The sequence below is a fragment of the Macaca thibetana genome, chromosome 10 (genome assembly GCF_024542745.1).
Source record: "Macaca thibetana thibetana isolate TM-01 chromosome 10, ASM2454274v1, whole genome shotgun sequence".
NCBI classification, from domain to species: domain Eukaryota; kingdom Metazoa; phylum Chordata; class Mammalia; order Primates; family Cercopithecidae; genus Macaca; species Macaca thibetana.
The window spans coordinates 30,749,856-30,767,961 of record NC_065587.1 but is presented as its reverse complement, the minus strand read 5'-3'; the positions used below and the strand labels follow the sequence as shown (position 1 = coordinate 30,767,961).

The following is an 18,106-nucleotide window of genomic DNA, read 5'->3' as shown; positions in this document are numbered from 1 at the left end:
GATCCCCTGCATTAAGGGCCATCTTTACCACAGTTCCCTGAATATGTCCACAAGGTGGTCATCCTGCATGAGCTCACCCAGTCCCCAGCAATTTGAGGTGTGGGTGGTACTGGCCACATCCCCCAGTGAGGAGACCAAGCCAGTGAGGAGACCAGGCCCCATGGTGTGCAAGGGGAGCTGGCTGCCCCCAGGTTGCTCTGTCTTCCAAGTCCAGCTCTCCCACCTCAGCCATGTTGACTCAGCTCTGTCCTCAGTTTAGCTGCCAAAGAGGTCTTCAGCTACCAGCCAGTTTATAGCCTCAAGTCTGCATCGCACAAGCATGATTTTCAGGTGGACTTCACTTCTCTGAGGTGCACTGACATTTTATTATTGTGGTAATAGGGGAACATGCCTTTGACTTGTGCTATCCCATGGGGAAACTGGCAGAATAAATCACTCCAAAAGAGGAGGATATACTAGGTCTCTCCTCTCCCCAACTCGGTCTCAGAGCCCTCACTGTGGCAAGACTGAAACTCAGCTCACAGCTCCTTCAGCCTGGGCTGAGTCATATCCTACCTCTGGACCTCCCTTCCAGACCAGCTGTCAATGGCGAGTTTCCCACAGAGTGGTGTGGCACCGAAGAGAATTTTGCCACCCAGAGCCTTCCCTTCCGTCCAGTCCCAGACCCAGGACACAAGTTGCACAGTGGCTCTGTGACATGTTACTCATGTAGATTCTGCCACAAACCTTGTGCTGGAATTACAGACCACAGTGTGTGTGGGCTTCCTGGCCCCAGGCGCCCTGAGGTTCAAACTTAGTGACTGTGCTAGTCTCTTGGGTTGCTGTAGCAAAAGACAATGGACTGGGCAGCTTTAAAGGACAGACATTTATTGTCTTACAGTTCTGAGGGCCGAAGTGTAAAATCAAAGTGTCCGCAGAACTGGTTTCTGCGGAGACCTCTCCTTAGCTTGTGAATGGCAGCCTTCTCCCTATGTCCTTACGTGTTCTTCCCTCTGTGCACACCCTCCTCGCTGCTCCAGTATTTCTGTGGGTCCAGATTTCCCCTCCACACATGTAAGGAAGGATACTGTCCAGATTGGATCAGGACCTACCCTGTTGGCCTTTTAATTGAATCACCTCTTTAAAGCCCTGTCTCCAAATGAGTTCTGCTCTGAGGTACTGGTACCAGTTAAGGCGCAGCATAGGGATTTGGGGAGACAGTTCAGCCCATGACAGTCACTACAGCAGCTCAGATGAAACGACTTTGGGTTGTTGAGAAGCAACTTCACCCTCTTCCAGAGCATTGTGAAGGACTTCGCTGCACGCTGTGGGATGATCCTGCAGGAGGCCATGAAGTGGGCACCTACCGTCACCAAGTCCCACCTGCAGGTACTTTCTTGAAACCATCAAACTGCAGTCTCCATAAGCTCCTTCAAGCTCCCCAAAAAGCTTTACAGAGACATGGATAACTCAAAATCCAAATAGCACTAGTGTGAATGGAGACCGAAAACATCAGTCTAGGGCCTGAGAATAATAGATGCCTCAGAGGCTGCTCTGTGTTAGGAGCGCCTGTGGGATGAGTGCTGGCCAGGGCACAAGGAGGGCATCTGACAGCTCATACCAGGTGAGGTGGCAGGACTGTGGCAGGACTTGGGAGCTGCTCACAAGAGAGCACGGGCTGGTGTGGTGGATGTGGGAGGCTGCCAGATGGCAGCATCTCTAAGGGCCAAGTGCATTGTTGGCACCTATGCCCAAAGGTGGGGGCCTGACCAAGGCTGGTGGAGCAGAGGCAGAGTTGGGGACTTGTGTCCCAGTAAAGCTCCACATAAGCTGCACATGGAGGTGCATGGGAGTCTCAGACAAAAACACTGGCTTGGAAACTCAGATGACCACGAGGTAAACCATGTAATGCCACAGGCTGTGAGAGGAAATAATTGCCTTAAAAGGAATCAAAGATGAGAAAAATACCTCTAGAAGGAATCTGTGTTAACAGAGAGTGGTTGTGCTGAGAGGAGCTGCTCGTGAGGTTGACCTTGGCAGCACTTTAAAGATGAAACAAGTTCAAAAGTGTTTCTGGTTGTGGAATCCAGGAAGGATAGAGCAGCCAGCTCCAAGAGCCCTGGGAGCTGTGTGGAAGCGCAGTGGCAAGAAATGATTTCCCCTTGTTCATTTACAGCAAAAGGGCCTCAGGTCGCAAGGCTATCTGTCGTCTGAAAAGGGGAGGCCCCCTCTGATGCCTAGAAAGTTTAAGTGGACAAAAAAAGCAGCTGATAGAGCTTTTTACTGTCTCAGGCATGTCTGGCCTAAGAAGGAAATGGAAAATGAAAAGGCTTGAAGCGGTCTTGATTTTTCCACCAGGTGTCCCCTTGGCATGCCCCTGGCCTGCCCTTTCACATCCCCTGCAGTGCGCTTACTCCCCACCCTCCATGCCCAGCCTCAGCCTTCCCCAAATCTGCCCTCTCCTCCACCCACCAGAGTAGTCTGCTTTTACTAGGATAGCTGATCAGTGTGCTTCCCTTTTAAACTTGATCATTAGTCACTCTTCATCACCATGGTGTCCAAGGATGGGTTTCTGAGGCTCCAGGAGTCCCCCAAAACCATTGAGACAATTCTGCATGTACATGCTCCTGTACATTCTTCTTAAGGGAATTAATTGGTTCACGCCTGTAAACACCTTTGCATGGTCCTGGAGGCCTTTCCTGCCTGGCCTGCATCTGGCCCAGGCTTGCCCCCACCCTTGAGACCCTTGTCTTTGGTACTCCTGCAGTACTGAGCCCCCTGTGGTCCCCAGAGCAGGAGGCCTCCCTCACACCTCTGGGCTCTGCCAGGTATCCCATTCCCCAGCACCCTTCTCCCACTGGGTGGCCAGGTGGACACAGGTGTTGTTCTTCGTTCCTGCTGTCCAGCTTACCCAGGCCGGGCTGCCAGGATACTGCAGTAGGAGAACTGAGGCCCCACACCACGCTACCTGTCTGTTGACCACAAGGCCAAGGCTTTGTGCCTTATTTGCCTTATTTACCACAGCAGATGCTCAGCAAGGATATGCTGAAAGAATAAGTGGCCCTCCCCCGTTGATGGTGCAACACCGCAGTGACTGCATGACTGCCGCTTGGGGAATTGGCCTCGTCCTCAGTCAGATGAGCAGTAGCTGATCAGAGAGGGGCTTTGACTTACTGACAGTCCCACAGCTAGCTAGGGAGGGGCAGACCCATGACAGAAACCCAGTGTTTGGTCCATTAGCCCACACCTTAATTTATAAAGTTTTATTTTCCCCTTTAAATGAAATAGCAAGGCCAGGCACAGTGGCTCATGCTGGTAATCCTGACATTTTGGGATGCTGAGGCGGGAGAATCGCTTGAGCCCAGGAATTCAAGACCAACCTGAGCAATATAGTGAGACACCATCTCTACAAAAAATTACAAAATTAGCCAAGCTTGTTGGTGTATCCCAGCTACTTGGGAAGCTGAGGTGGGAGGATAGCTTGAGCCTAAGAGGTCGAGGCTGCCATGAGCCATGATCATGCCACCACACTCCAGCCTGGGTGACAGAGCGAGAAGACCCTGCCTCTAAAAAATAACTGAAACCCTGTGTGTTTTTCCTATTTCAGGAATATCTGAACAAACATCAGAACTGGGTGTCAGGACTGTCCCAGCACACGGGACTGGCCATGGCCACTGAGAGCATCCTTCACTTTGCTGGCTACAACAAGCAGAACACAACTCTCGGGGTACGTGCGAGCCTTCTGGAGAGCAGTGACCCTTAGACCATAGGAGCCACAGTGCAGGGGAAGGCCTAGAGCTGTCGCTTTTCATGACATGCACCGAGTACATGCAGGGTGCTGTGGATGTCTGTTGACAATGGTAGTCGTGCAAGCCTCACCCTAGCCCAAAGAAGAGGTGGCCATTGAAATGAGTGTTTCCTTATTGTGCTTTTTTTTTTTTAATATATGGATTTATGGGGATCAGCGCTTGATATGACAATGATTAGTTTTTTATTTGAATGTCCCCATGTGAGAGGATGGAAACAGAGCTCTGCTGGACACAGGCAGTGCGATGCCACAGTTACGCTTATCTGGAGCATGTACTGGACTCCTGAACAGTTCTCTTTTCTGCAGGTGCTGAGCTGCACATGAATGCCTTCAGCTTCTTGTTCTGCTAGAGATTAATCTAGAGGACAGAGGGTTCACACAGCAATACTTTCTGAGTTAAATTAGAGCTTAGAGTTAAATAGGATTAAAGCAGGCAATTCCACCTGGCCATGTGACTGGGGCTGGTCACAGAGATTCTGTTGGTTAATCTGAATCTAGAGCCTGGCCATGTGTTCTTCCCAACTCTCTCCGAATGGAGTGTGGGATGGGATATGTGGAGGTGCAGAGGCTGAGCACCCAGGAGGAAGGGTGACAGGCCTCCCCTGGGATACCAGCAGGAGAGAGGGGCCTGAGTGCCCTCTGGCCTTTCTGGGGCCTGAAGCTATGCCGGAGAAGGCTGGTGTCTTCTCGCCTCATTTTGCTATCAGGACACTTCCCTCGAGGTCACTGCACTATCTCTAAAGACACCAGCGTAGCAAACATGGTCGAGCTGGGTCCAGCCTGCACCTGCAGGGTCACCCGCCCCAGGCCTCCTACTCTGATGGGGCACCAGGTATCAGTGCGCTGACCTGGGTGTCTCTGCCACTGGGTGGCCACAGAGACCAGAGGTGGAACTCATTGACTGTAAGTGTTTATGACAGTCATAAGCCTCTTCCTTTTTGGGGGTGGTAGGAGCAAAACTTTATTACATAAAATAGAATGTGTTCCCATTTGTAAGCCTCTTCTAGACTCTAACCAGCTGATTTGTGAAAAATCTGTTTTGCCTAAAGGATTTTGTTCTTTTTCCCCAGAAAATTCGATGTGTTAGATTTTCTCTAACTTATTTTTTTAAATATTTAAACGTTAATTCTGGGGCCGGGCACGGTTGGCTCACGCCTGTAATCCCAAGGCAGGTGGATCACGAGGTCAGGAGATTGAGACCAGCCTGGCCAACACGGTGAAACCCCATCTCTACTAAAAATATAAAAAATTATCTGGGCGTGGTGGCGGGCATCTGTAGTCCCAGATGGGCAGGAGAATGGTGTGAATTTATTTTATTTTATTTTATTTTTGTTTTCCAAGACAGAGTCTCGCTCCGTCGCCCAGGCTGGAGTGCAGGTGGCACCATCTCGGCTCACTGCAACCTCCACCTCCCTGGTTCAAGCGATTCTCCTGCCTTAGCCTCCCGAGTAGCTGGGACTACAGGTGTGCGCCACCATGTCCAGCTAATTTTTGTGTTTTTAGTAGAGATGGGGTCTCACCATGTTGGCCAGGCTGGTCTTGAACTTCTGACCTCAAGTGATCCGTCTGCCTCGGCCTCCCAAAGTGCTGGGATTACAGGCGTGAACCACTGTGCCTGGGCCCCTACTGGCTATTTTGAAATGTACAAACAATGAATGTTAACTGGAATCACCCTACTGTTCTGTCAGGTTTTCCCTTTCTGTTGCTAAACAGGAAAGGGTTGTGCTCGAAATCCTAAGGTACCCTGCCCCTGGAAAGCACAGGGAGAGGGCAGCTTCCACCACCCCTGACTGACATCGCCCCTCACACAGCATTCGGAGGGGAAGAGTGATCTCTGGAGGGCAGTTTCAGAAGTATGATTTCAGGCTGGTAGGACCAAAGAACCGAGTCAACACTCCTCTGCAGGGCAGGGCACTCCTGCAGCAGCTCTTGGCAATCACCTGCTGTTCTCTTGCCTGGTTCATTGGGCAGTGAGGAGCGACGGTGGAAGGGAGGGAGCTGGCCTGCACTGCCCACCACGTGCTGTTTGCCATGCCAGGATGTTGTGTGTGTCATTATGTTGAACCTGTAACAACATTGTGAGAGGGCCACTCTTATGCCCACTTTACAGATGAGCACATTGAGGCTCAGAGACGTTGACTTCCCAGGGTCTCACAGCTGATCAGTATCAGAGCCAAGCTCTAACTCAGTCCTGCTTGGTGCCAAAGACCATATTGTTTCCAGAAAATGTAAAGCAGTTTTACATGATCTTTTTTTTTTTTTAAAATAAACCAGTTTAATAATTTCATGAGAAAAATCACGTATTTTTGTTCTTGTTTGCATTTTGATGTTCCCCAACACCTGTGTTTTCTTCTCCTGGTCCTCTTTCTCCACACCACGTCCCCTCAAAAAAAATCCCTCTAAACTCAAAACAGTTGAGAAGCTCACTTTCCCCATTAGTACTAATGCTAAAGGGAAATGCAAAAGGAGGTCCTTTTCAATGCACACTGTACTCTGCAGTGACCGTGGATGAACAGGAACTAAAAGGTGTGGGTTAGGAAGCCGGGTCACTGAGGCCCTGGGGCTGGGAGGCTGAGGCTGAAGCAGAGAGAGTGGCTGGAGGGGTGGAGGGGGTGGGTGGTAGTTTTCAAATATTTTTCTCCCATTCTGTGGGTTGCCTTTGTATTCAAGGTGTACCCTGTTCTGTCTCTTCCCATTAGACTGAGGAGCAGCCAGCAGATGTTTAAGAGCCTGCTGGCCTTGGCTCTCCCCTTCAGCCCCTTTACAGTCTGTAAGTGACATTTGTAAGCTGCCCACACAACTCTCAAGGAGATGGCTGTGAATGCTTTCATGGCGTTTCCATCACAGGTGACAATTACTCTCACAATCTGGCAATTCTTTCTCTTGCAAAGGCCTACCAGTAGCAGAAACTGCCTTTCAGAGACATTTCTTCTGTAAAATTTTTTTAAAATTTCTTATGGAACATATCAAACTGCTGGGTATTCTGAAATATTTTGCTTTATTAACTTGCCAGCAGTGAAGATTTTTATTAATAGTAACCCCCAGATCCGAATGCGACTTCTTAATTGGGTTTAGGCTTAGCCATGGTAGACATGAGAAAAGGATAATGTTACCATAGTCTAAAATAATTGTTATTTGTCTGTAGGCAACTCAGCTAACCGAGCGCCCGGCCTGTGTGAAGAAAGACTACTCCAACTTCATGGCGTCCCTGAATTTGCGCAACCGCTACGCAGGCGAGGTACTTCTCTTCTCTTGTCCTTGCGTCCTAGGTCCTTTAAAGTGTCCTCTTGTTTTGATGCCTGTTGACTGCTTCCTAGTGGAAAATGAACAGAGGGTCCGGGTGATGTGGAATTCACACATTTTAGGAGGATTTAAAGGGCACATTTTACATTTTAGGAGGATCCTTTGCAGGGTCCAGCCCCGCAGGGTCGGTGGGTTTTTCTCCCCGTGTGTGGAGACAAGAAATTGTAGAAATAAAGACACAAGACAAAGAAATAAAAGAAAAGGCAGCTGGGCCCAGGGGACCACTACCACCAAGACGCGGAGACCGGTAGTGGCCCGAATGCCAGGCCCCGCTGTTATTTATTGGATACAAGACAAAGGGGCACGGTAAGGAGTGTGAGCCATCTCCAGTGATAGGTAAGGTCATGTGGGTCACATGTCCATTGGACAGGGGGCCCTTCCCTGCCTGGCAACCAAGGCAGAGAGAGAGAGGGAGAAAGAGAGAGACACCTAACGCCATTATTTCTGCATATCTGAGACTTTTAGTACTTTTATTAATTTTGCTACTGCTATCTAGAAGGCAGAGCCAGGTGTACGGGATGGAACATGAAGGCAGACTAGGAGCGTGACTGCTGAAGCACAGCATCACAGGGAGACGGTTAGACCTCCAGATAACTGTGGGTGGGCCTGACTGATGTCAGGCCCTCCACAAGAGGTGGAGGAGTAGAGTCTTCTCTAAACTCCCCCAGGGAAAGGGGGACTGCCTTTCTCCGTCTGCTAAGTAGTGGGTGTTTTTCTAGGCACTGATGCTACCGCTAGACCACGGTCCGCTTGGCAACAGGCATCTACCCAGGCGCTGACGTTACCACTAGACCAAGGAGCCCTCTGGTGGCCCTGTCCAGGCATAACAACTCTTGTCTTCTGGTCACTTCTCACTGCGTCCTTTCAGCTTCTATCACTTTATAGCCTGGTTTCTCCTAGGTTACAATTGTAGAGCGAGGATTATTATAATATTGGAATAAAGAGTAATTGCTACAAAGTAATGATTAATGATATTCATATATAATCATATCTATGGTCTATATCTAGTATAACTATTCTTATCTTACATATTTTATTATACTGGAACAGCTTGTGCCCTCGGTCTCTTGCCTCGGCACCTGGGTGGCTTGCCGCCTACAATCCTTGGCACATTCCAGAGTGTTTATGACAGTTACTTATTTTTTCCACAAGAGGGTAACTCTGTGCACACTCTGGCTACACTGAATGAAGCTTTTTAATTTTTCTGGCTTTTTTTAAAAGCAGTAACAAACATTTATGTGCCATAGGCTCTTGGGTACTTGGTGAGATGTATGTATTATTATTCCGGTTTTATAAATAAACGGAAGTTCCCAAGATTAAGTAACTTGCCAGAGTCACACAAGTGGAGTGTGGTCTGGAACCACATCTTCCAACTCCACATCATGGGCTTTCACCCACCACGCCACAGTTTATTCCAGCCTGACCAGTGGCATCACATCTCTGGTCCTCCATTTCCTGCTCCATAAACTCAGAAGCTAGTCTACACCATTTCTTGTTTGTTTGTTTGTTTTTGTTTTTGTTTTTGAGACGGAGTCTTGCACTGTTGCCCAGGCTGGAGTGCAGTGGTGTGATCTCGGCTCACTGCAAGCTCCGCCTCCTGAGTTCATGCCATTCTCCTGCCTCAGCCTCCCAAGTAGCTTGGACTACAGGCACCCACCACCACTCCTGGCTAATTTTTTGTATTTTTAGTGGAGATGGGGTTTCACTGTGTTAGCCAGGCTAGTCTCAATCTCCTGACCTCATGAGCCACCCGCCTCAGCCTCCCAAACTGCTGGGATTGCAGGTGTGAGCCACAGCATCTGGCCTAGTCTATACCATTTCTAAGCTCCCTGGCGACTCTGAAAGTCCATCAGTTGCCTGGTCTGAGTGGGGGTTCACTCCCTCTGAGCACTCTGTCACTTGTATGTTCTTTTCTCTGGAAAAAAAGTTATATTTGACTTTAAAAATAGGTAGGTTGGCCAAGCACAGTGCCTCACGCCAGTAATCCTAGCACTTTGGGAAGCCAAGACAGGAGGATCACCTGCGCCCAGGAGTTCGAGGATGCAGTGAACTATGATTGTACCACTATACTCCAGCCTGGGCAACAGAGCAAGACTCTGTCTCAAAGAAAAAATTATTAATAATAGTAAGGAGGGCTGGGCATGGCTGCTCACGCCTGTAGTCCCAGCAATTTGGGAGGCCAAGGCGGGTGGATTACTTGAGGTCAGGAGTTCGAGACCAGCCTGGCCAACATGGTAAAACCCTGTCTCTACTAAAATACAGAAATTAGACGGGCATGGTGGTGCATGCCTGTAATCCAGCTGCTTGGGAGGCTGAGGTGGGAGGATCACTTGAACCCAGGAGGCAGAGGTTGCAGTGAGTCAAGACCATGCCACTGCACTCTAGCCTGGGCATCAGAGCGAGGCTCCCTCTCTCAAAAAATAATAATATTAATAAGGAGGCTGATCTTGTTGTTTGAGTCATTAATGAGTCTGAGGAAATGTATTTATCCAGTTCACATTCATGCAGTCTCACCGTGGGTCAGACCCCGGGCTCACTGCTGGGTACAAAGATGAGGGACGAGGTTCCCACCCCCGGGGAACATCTGCAGTGGTGGCACCGCCAACTTGCATTTCTAGAGGAGCTATTCTTTTAGAAGAAAGCTGTGATCAGTAGTAGCATCATTGAAATGAGCCTGTCTCTCTGCATGCATGAGCTCCACTTTGGGGCAGTGAGGCACCCACTGTTGCCACCACAAGTGTGATCTGGTAGCTTCCAGGATCTCACCCACATTACCTAGCTTCTATGCATAGTTGTTGATGAGAATGTTTTTGCAGGTGTATGGAATGATTCGGTTCTCAGGCACCACAGGCCAGATGTCTGACCTGAACAAAATGATGGTCCAGGATCTACATTCAGCGTTAGACCGCAGTCATCCTCAGCACTACACGCAGGCCATGTTCAAGCTGACTGCAATGCTCATTAGCAGCAAAGGTAACTCACGGAAGCTCCGTGGAATTCTGGGCTCATTTCTAAATGAATGCTGGACTTCATGACCCATAGTCAGCTGGAGTCCTGGCAGGAGAAGGAGCAGGAGCTCCCTCAGTAGAGGAGTTATCTCTCATGAGTGGAAAGTCAATAAAAGGCCATTGTTGGCCCCAGCTGGTCAACTCTTGTTGGCCTATGGAAGCTGTGTTGGAGGCCTCTGACTGAGGTGTGTTCGGTTCCAGATTGTGACCCGCAGCTCCTTCATCATCTTTGCTGGGGTCCCCTCCGGATGTTCAACGAGCATGGCATGGAGACAGCCCTGGCCTGCTGGGAATGGCTGCTGGCCGGCAAGGATGGAGTAGAAGTGCCGGTAGGACCCTGACCTTGGGGTGGCACTGAGGATGGGATGGGATAAGAGACGGGAAGAGCCTTCCCTGGTGCCGCCACCGCCAAGCATGGAGACACTGGGCAAGCCCCTCACCTTCTCAAGCCTCAGTCTCCTTATAGATTCTATTATTACGTGTGACAGTCACGGAAAATAGAACATATGTTAACAGCATCCCATTGGTACCGAGAAGCCGTTATCTCCCAAAACCTCGGTAGGGGGAGCCATTTCCCTACTGAAATTGGAAGATGCAGCTTCTGGAACACCTGTTAACTTTGAATCTGATTGGGAGCAGTTGTGTTTGTCCACAGGAACGTTTTTTTTTTACCTAATCAGGATCAGCCCCTTTTCCCTGCATCTGTATTTCTGGAGTTGCTACTGCAGGGGGCCCACAAGGAAGTTTATACTTACCTTTCAGCTGATTAGATAAATGCTTAAGAACAATTTTATTTTTCAAAGATCCTGTTAACTGTCAGGGTAACAGGGAATTTGACATGTTTTCTTTCTGTGTTTCTTAGGATCAGTTGAAATGAGTGGTCAGAAAGGGGGATTTTGATTTTCTTGTTTCCTCAGGAAAGTTGGACTATTTCCAAAAACGGAATTAAGATTTTCCAGGCTGGTGGCGGTGGCAGTGATGATAATACCTCACATTTGCCTGATATTTTATAACCTTGTGGGGTTTGTGTCCATCACATCATTCAGCGTTCTTAGGAAACATTTTGGTCCAGTGGGCACCTGGGGGAGGTTATCTAGTGAGGGGGACACCTGTGAAGTCAGGGAGGGTTCTGGGTTCTCAGCCTGATCAGCCTGCTTCCATCAAAGATGTGCAGAAGGGCCTGTGGAAGTCACACTTCAGCCTGTAGGGCTCTGACTCCCGGGCAGGGCTCCTCACCTGCGTGGTGGGCATCATAACAAGAACACCTGCATCCTAGTGAGCTGTTGGTAAATGACAGCTGGAGCAGCCACAGCAGTTATAGTTCTTGCCAGGGAGAGGATTCTGCAGAGACGGCTGTATACCGTTGCCACTGTAGACACCCCCTGCCATTATGACACCCAGTTTCTCCCTCCAATTCCCTGTGTCCTGTTTTCATATTTTACTGCTATATGCATTAGACCTTATAATGTTGTTTTTGTTCAAAAAAAGTCAAAAGTCTTTCAAAGAAATTAAGAAGAGGTTTTGTTACAGCTTTATAAATTTATCCAAATGTTTTTCATCACTCACACTTTTCCAGTCTTCCTGTGATCTCCTCTGCACGTGTAATTTTCTTTAACATTTCCGGTAATGCAGGTCTGCTAGAAATAAATTCTCTCATCTTAGTTCACCTTCATTTTTGATGCATGTGGATTATTTCTAGGCCCAGGATTCTAGGTTGATAGTTTTTTATTTTATTGTTTTTAGCATTTCAAATATACCTTCTGTTGTCTTGCATTGTTTCTGGAGAGAAGTCAACAGTCTTTCTGTTTCTCAGTACAGCCAGCCCTCCTTATCCATGGGTTCCACATCTTGGAACCAGTTCCCCTGAGGATACCAAGGGATGACTGTATATGTTATTGTTTTTCTTTTGGCTACTTGTTGGATGTTTCTCTTTATCTTTCATTTTTAGTAGTTTGACTGTGTGTGATTTTCATTGTATTTATCCTGTTGGAATTCATTGAGCTTCTTAATTTTAGGGATTTAGGATTTTCATCAAACTTGGAAATCTTTAGGTCAATATTTATTTGTCATTTCTTTTTCTTTTCCTTTTTTCTTTTCTTTTCTTTTCTTTTCTTTTTTTTTTTTTTTAGATGGAGTCTCGCTCTTTCGCCCAGGCTGGAGTGCAGTGGCACTATCTTGGCTCATCTTGCTGCAAGCTCCACCTCCCGGATTCACGCCATTCTCCTGCCTCAGCCTCCTGAGTAGCTGGGACTACAGGCGCCTGCCACCATGCCCAGCTAATTTTTTATATTTTTAGTAGAGACGGGGTTTCACCATGTTAGCCAGGATGGTCTCGATCTTCTGACCTTGTGATCTACCCGCCTTGGCCTCCCAGGGTGCTGGGATTACAGGCATGAGCCACTGCGCCCGGCCTTTTTTTTTTTTTTTTTTTTTTTTTTTTTTTTTTTTTTTTTTTTTTTTTGAGACGGAGTCTCGCTCTGCCGCCCAGGCTGGAGTGCAGTGGCCGGATCTCAGCTCACTGCAAGCTCTGCCTCTCGGGTTTACGCCATTCTCCTGCCTCAGCCTCCCGAGTAGCTGGGACTACAGGCGCCCGCCACCTCGCCCAGCTAGTTTTTTGTATTTTTTAGTAGAGACGGGGTTTCACCGTGTTAGCCAGGATGGTCTCGATCTCCTGACCTCGTGATCCGCCCATCTCGGCCTCCCAAAGTGCTGGGATTACAGGCTTGAGCCACCGCGCCGGGCCCTTTTTTTTTTAAAAAAAAATTCCTGTTTACTTCCTAGGCTCCTAAGGTCAATATTTTTAAATTTTTTTTTACCTCATTCTCTCTCTCTTCTCCTTTTGGGATTCCAGGTACACATATATTAATGACTTGGTATTGTCCAATAGATCATTGACGTTCTCTGTAGTCTTTTTCAGTTTTTCAGGATTTTTTTCACTCTTTCATTTGGTTAATTTTTTTTTTTTTTTTTTTTACCTATATGCCAGTTCACTGTTCTTTTCTTCTGCTTTATTCATTCTGCTATAAAGCCATCTTGTGTATTTTTATTTCAGATACAATTCTCAGATCTAGAAAACAACAAAAAATAAATAAATATTAAATTTAATTTAAAAATAAGAAAAGGAAACAAAGGAAACAATTCCAGATCTAGGATTCTAGGATTTCTAGTTAATTCTTTTTTTTTTTTTTTTGAGATGGGGTCTCACTCTGTCGCCCAGGCTGGAGTACAGTGGCGCAATCTCGGCTCACTGCAACCTCTGCCTCCTGGGTTCAAATGATTCTTCCACCTCAGCCTCCCGAGTAGCTGGGGTTACAGGCACCCGCCATCATGCCTGGCTAATTTTTGTATTTTTGTAGAGACAGGGTTTCACCATGTGAAACCAGCCAGGCTGGTCTTGGCTCGTGATCTCAGGTGATCCACCTGCCTCAGCCTCCCAAAGTGCTGGGATTACAGGCATGAGCCACGACGCCCAGTCATTTAATTCTTTTTTATAGTTTGCATTTTCTGCTGAGATTCTCTTACCTTCACCCGTTCTTTCCATTATTTCTTATAAATCTTTGAGCATATTTATTGTAATTATTTTTGGATCCTTATCTGGTCTGTTCTTGTATTTGAGTCATCTGTGGGTCTGTTTCTTTTGATCTTTTTTCTTCACTGTTTGAAAGTTTTTGTTTCTATACTGGATGTTGTACATTTAAATAAAACTGACAATTGAGGACTGCTGTATATTTTCCCATAGAGAAGGAGGTCTTTATTTTTTTTTCTATTTTTTTCTTTTTTCTCTCTTTTTTTTTTTGAAGACACAGTCTCACTATGTTGCCCAGGCTGACCTCAAATTCCTGAGCTCAAGTGATCCTCCTGCCTCAGCCTCCTGACCCAGTAGCTGGAACTAGAGGTGTGTGCCAACACGCCTAGCTGAAGTGTCTTTCTTATGTCTGGTGGCTCCTCCTCCCACTCAGTAGCTGGTCTTGACAGGAAGTATGGGTTCTTCCTGCTTTTTACCCCACTTCCTTTTTTTTTTTTTTTCTTTTTAATTTAAGCAAAATTGGGAAAGATATCTTAAAGGGATTTTTATACAAACCAAATTACTGTTTCGTTTGGGGTCTTTTGGAGTCCAGCTTGCACTTGCACTTCCTGCCCCTGCCATCTCCAGTGGCTCAGCTGGCCTCAGGTCCCTTCGCCTGTGTCAGGTTTCTCTACCCACTCACACTCACACCTGGCACTGGCCATTCAGGTCCTCACTCCCTGTCTCTGCCACCACAAGGACCTGACCTGTCCAGTTCCCATAGTGCCCAGGGTGGGGGCTTTTTAAATTTTTTTCTACTATAAAAGCAGTGTCCACTCATGATGGAAAAAGTGGAAGGTTTGAGTGTAATGAGAGAAATAAGAATCGCCCAACTTCAGAGGCAACCACTGAATCACTGATGTCTTTTCTTGCATTCCCAAAGAGATAAAGAGATGTCACACTTGCTGTTTGCATCTCAGTGTGGGGACAGTGGGGAGCCTGACCTCCTTACAGGGGTCTGGGACCTTCATTTCACTGAGAGGGGAAAGGTTCGTGATCCTTGTATGGTACTTAAAATTCATGACCCAAAATAAATGGATGTGGGCTGCACTAGGTAGTAACTGATAACTTGCTGTGGTCCTGCCATGTGCCGAGCTTGAGCAGGGCATTATATGTATATCACTCTCTTGTCCATCTAGCCCAGGCCTTGGGGTCTATGCTTACGGTACAGTTTCCCCCACACCCTGAGACTGTCCTCCTCTGGGCTTAGGAGGGGCCCGATCCTGGGAAGTCTTAGCCACACTCACTTTTGTGTGGGCCCAGGGCGCCCACCTGCCTGCACACACCTGCCTACACACTGTCTCTTGGTGGGACTCTCCACTTCCCAGGAGAGGACATGTGTGCCCTCCTCTCAGGGTCTTCTGGAAGCCTTGGTTTCACCACAAATTGTGACCGTCAGGACACAGTGCTGCTGTGGTCAGGATTCCTTTTCACATGCTGCTTCAGCCTGAGACCTTGCCGGGCCTTAAGAGTAGGGGCTGCTTGCCCGAGCGCAATGGCTCACGCCTATAATCCCAGCACTTTGGGAGGCCGAGGCAAGTGGATCACCTGAGGTCGGGAGTTCGAGATCAGCCTGACCAAAATGGAGAAACCCATGTCTACTAAAAATACAAAATTAGGCCGGGCACGGTGGCTCACACCTGTAATCCCAGCACTTTGGGAGGCCAAGGCAGGCAGATCACGAGATCAGGAGATCGAGACCATCTTGGCTAACATGGTGAAATCCAGTCTCTACTAAAAATACAAAAAATTAGCTGGGGGAGGTGGCGGGCGCCTGTAGTCCCAGCTACTTGGGAGGCTGAGGCAGGAGAATGGTGTGAATCCGGAACGTGGAGCTTGCAGTGAGCTGAGATTGCACCACTGCACTCCAGCCTGGTCGACAGAGCAAGACTCCGTCTCAGAAAAAAAAAGAGTAGGGGCTGCAGCTGTTCCCATTTCACAGGGCAGTGGGGGTGCTCCTGATCACGGGTCAGCCCTCACATTGTGCCTCGGGCTCCGGAGCCCGGATCCGTTCCTCTCCTCTCCACTTCCTTAGTCTAGGTGCCCTTGAACCTCTGGCCTCCCTGTCTGGTCCTCAGATAAGAGTGGGTTGAATGAGCCTCCGGGGACCCCTGGGGCAGGGCAGATGGAGTATGGATATCACTAGCAGGTCCCAGGTGGTAGAAGGACAGATCAGCTCAGGGAAAGCTGCTCACAGCCTCCTTCAGAGCACTGGGACTTGAAAGCAACTGTTGTGGGAGCCTAACAGTCCTTCCCAGGGACTTAAGGCCTTTGTAATTTTTGTAGCCCTTTCGTCCTCCAGAATAAAGGGACCTTCTTGAGCCCAGGGCCTTCTCAGCACTGGCATGCCCCAGGGCTCCTCCTTCCTGCCTGGGCAGTCTGGCCAGCTCCACTGCTTACCTAGCCCAGTCACCCCTAGTCCAGGTGCATCCCTTCGGTGGCTTGGCCCACAGCCCGCGTGGTGAACTGATTAGCAGCCCCAACTAATGGGTCCAACCTCAGCTCCAGACACCCCTACACTGGTCGCCCATCTGCCATCACTGTAGATGCCAGGGTGGTTCTTCCCTTCACTGTAAATGCCAGTGTGGCCCCTCCCTTTACTGTAGATGTCAGCGAGGTCTCTCCCTTCATGTGAGATGCCAGTAAGGTCCCTCCCTTCACTTTAGATGCCAGCGTGGCCCCTCCCTTCCCTGTAGATGCCAGCGAGGTCCCTCCCTTCACTGTAGATGCCAGTGTGGCCCTTCCCTTCCCTGTAGATGCCAGCAAGGTTCCCCCCTTCACTGTAGATGCCAGCGAGGTCCCTCCCTTCACTGCAGATGCCAGCATGGCCCCTTCCTTCGCTGTAGATGCCAGCATGGTCCTTCCCTTCACTGTAGATGCCAGCGAGGTCCTTCCCTCTGCTCAGACATCTTTGACTTCCTCTTGTGCACATCCCACAGATGACTCTCAGCACATCCCATCAGTTTCACCTTTGAGGTTTATCCAGGATCTGACAAGTCCCAGCATCCCAGCTGCTGCCCCCTGGCCTGGCCTCCTGCTCCCCACCCCCAGGCATCTTCCCCTTCTCCACATGCAGCTGGCGCAAGCCAGGGGGGAATCAGAGCCCCCCTACAGACTCAAAGGCGGGCCTGTTTCTGTGACCTGCAAGCCCCCTTCCCACCCAACTTCCATCCCCTCTCCTCCCCTCGCTTGCTGTGCTGTGGCCATGCTGGAGTCCGGCCTGCACTTCCCACGGATGATTCTCCGCATATCCCGTCAGCTTCACTTTTGAAGCTGCCCTCCTGGGCTGTCCCACCATAGGCCGTGTCATACACTCCCTCTTCTCAGACAGCCGTGCCTTGCACCTCACTCCTGCATCTCCTCCAGGGCTCATCTCAGATGTCCCCTCCTTGCCAGGGCTCTCCCTGGCCACCAGGTCTGTCACACGCTCACTCGCACTGCTGTTTCTTAGTGTTTCTCAGTGTGTGTAGCTTATTTCTTATTGTCTGTGGTCCCCACCGTAGACTGTGTGGTCATGTTTGTCTTCATTTGCGGCACCACGCCCAGAGCCCACGAGGCCCTGGCACAGAGGCAGCCACCAGGATGTGGTTGTTTAACAAATAGGTGGGAGTGTGGTTCTGCCGTGGCTTCTTATCCCTGGCAGTTCTGGGGTTCCCCCCTGACACATTTTTTGCTCCCTTGTCTGTTTCTATAAGACTACATCGGTCTTCAGGAAACAGAAAGCAGGTTCTAGTGGTTCTAGTGTCTCGTCCCCCAGGAGTCCTCACCCCACGGGCAGCTCAGAGGGAAGCAGCAGACAGAGTAGTGCAGCCCCGCCCCAGGCTCCTGTCGGCTCCTGGCCATCTTGGGCTTATGTGGCCTTTGTCTCTACCCTCACGGCTTCCAGATGGCTTCTGTGCCTCCCAGCAGGAAGGAAGACAAGAGCAGAGTGCAAAAGGCAGAGGCCAGCTGCCTTGACCTTACGAAGCTCACCCTGGCATGCATTCCCAGGGCCTTGCCCAGTTCGCTCTCCCTGGCTCATTAGAGTGTCCGGGGAGAACAGTGGCTGCCCCAGCCAGCAGGGAGCCTGGCTGAGAGCTCCGTGACTGGCCACGTGGCCACCCTGATCCACCTCATGAGGAAGAAGGGAGGGGATGGGTACTGGAGAGGAGCCTCGGTGTGTGTTCTGCTCACTGGGCCTTGTTGCCACGTCTGCACAGGTGCCTGGAGCCCTTGCAGGAGTTGGTGTTGCTGGGACAATAGAGGGATAGAAATCCTCTATGGCCAGACGCCAAATGCTGTTTCTTGGTCTCCTTGTAAAAACACCCAGAAATTGTGGGAGCTTTCCACATGTGAGCCACACCTCTTACTCTCTCCAGCACCTAGGTGTCTCCCTGGCACTATGCTGCTCCCTCTGGGCACCCCTCATGCCTCCCCAAGGAATGGGGACCTGGCTGAGCATGA

At 49.3% G+C, this 18,106-nt stretch overlaps 2 protein-coding genes across 2 annotated transcripts in view; one reads left to right on the top strand and one right to left on the bottom strand.

Annotated features, from left to right (window-relative positions):
- SNAP29 (synaptosome associated protein 29) overlaps nucleotides 1-18,106 on the bottom strand; it is a 212,599-nt gene that overhangs the window by 132,011 nt on the left and 62,482 nt on the right. The gene's annotated exons all lie outside the window — the stretch shown is intronic.
- Nucleotides 1-18,106, top strand: part of PI4KA (phosphatidylinositol 4-kinase alpha) — a 145,612-nt gene that overhangs the window by 100,628 nt on the left and 26,878 nt on the right. The window contains exons 28-32 of the mRNA XM_050746023.1: nucleotides 1,279-1,368; nucleotides 3,587-3,706; nucleotides 6,933-7,025; nucleotides 9,907-10,063; nucleotides 10,300-10,427. Coding sequence (XP_050601980.1) covers nucleotides 1,279-1,368; nucleotides 3,587-3,706; nucleotides 6,933-7,025; nucleotides 9,907-10,063; nucleotides 10,300-10,427 — 588 coding nt within the window. The remainder of the gene's footprint in view (nucleotides 1-1,278; nucleotides 1,369-3,586; nucleotides 3,707-6,932; nucleotides 7,026-9,906; nucleotides 10,064-10,299; nucleotides 10,428-18,106) is intronic.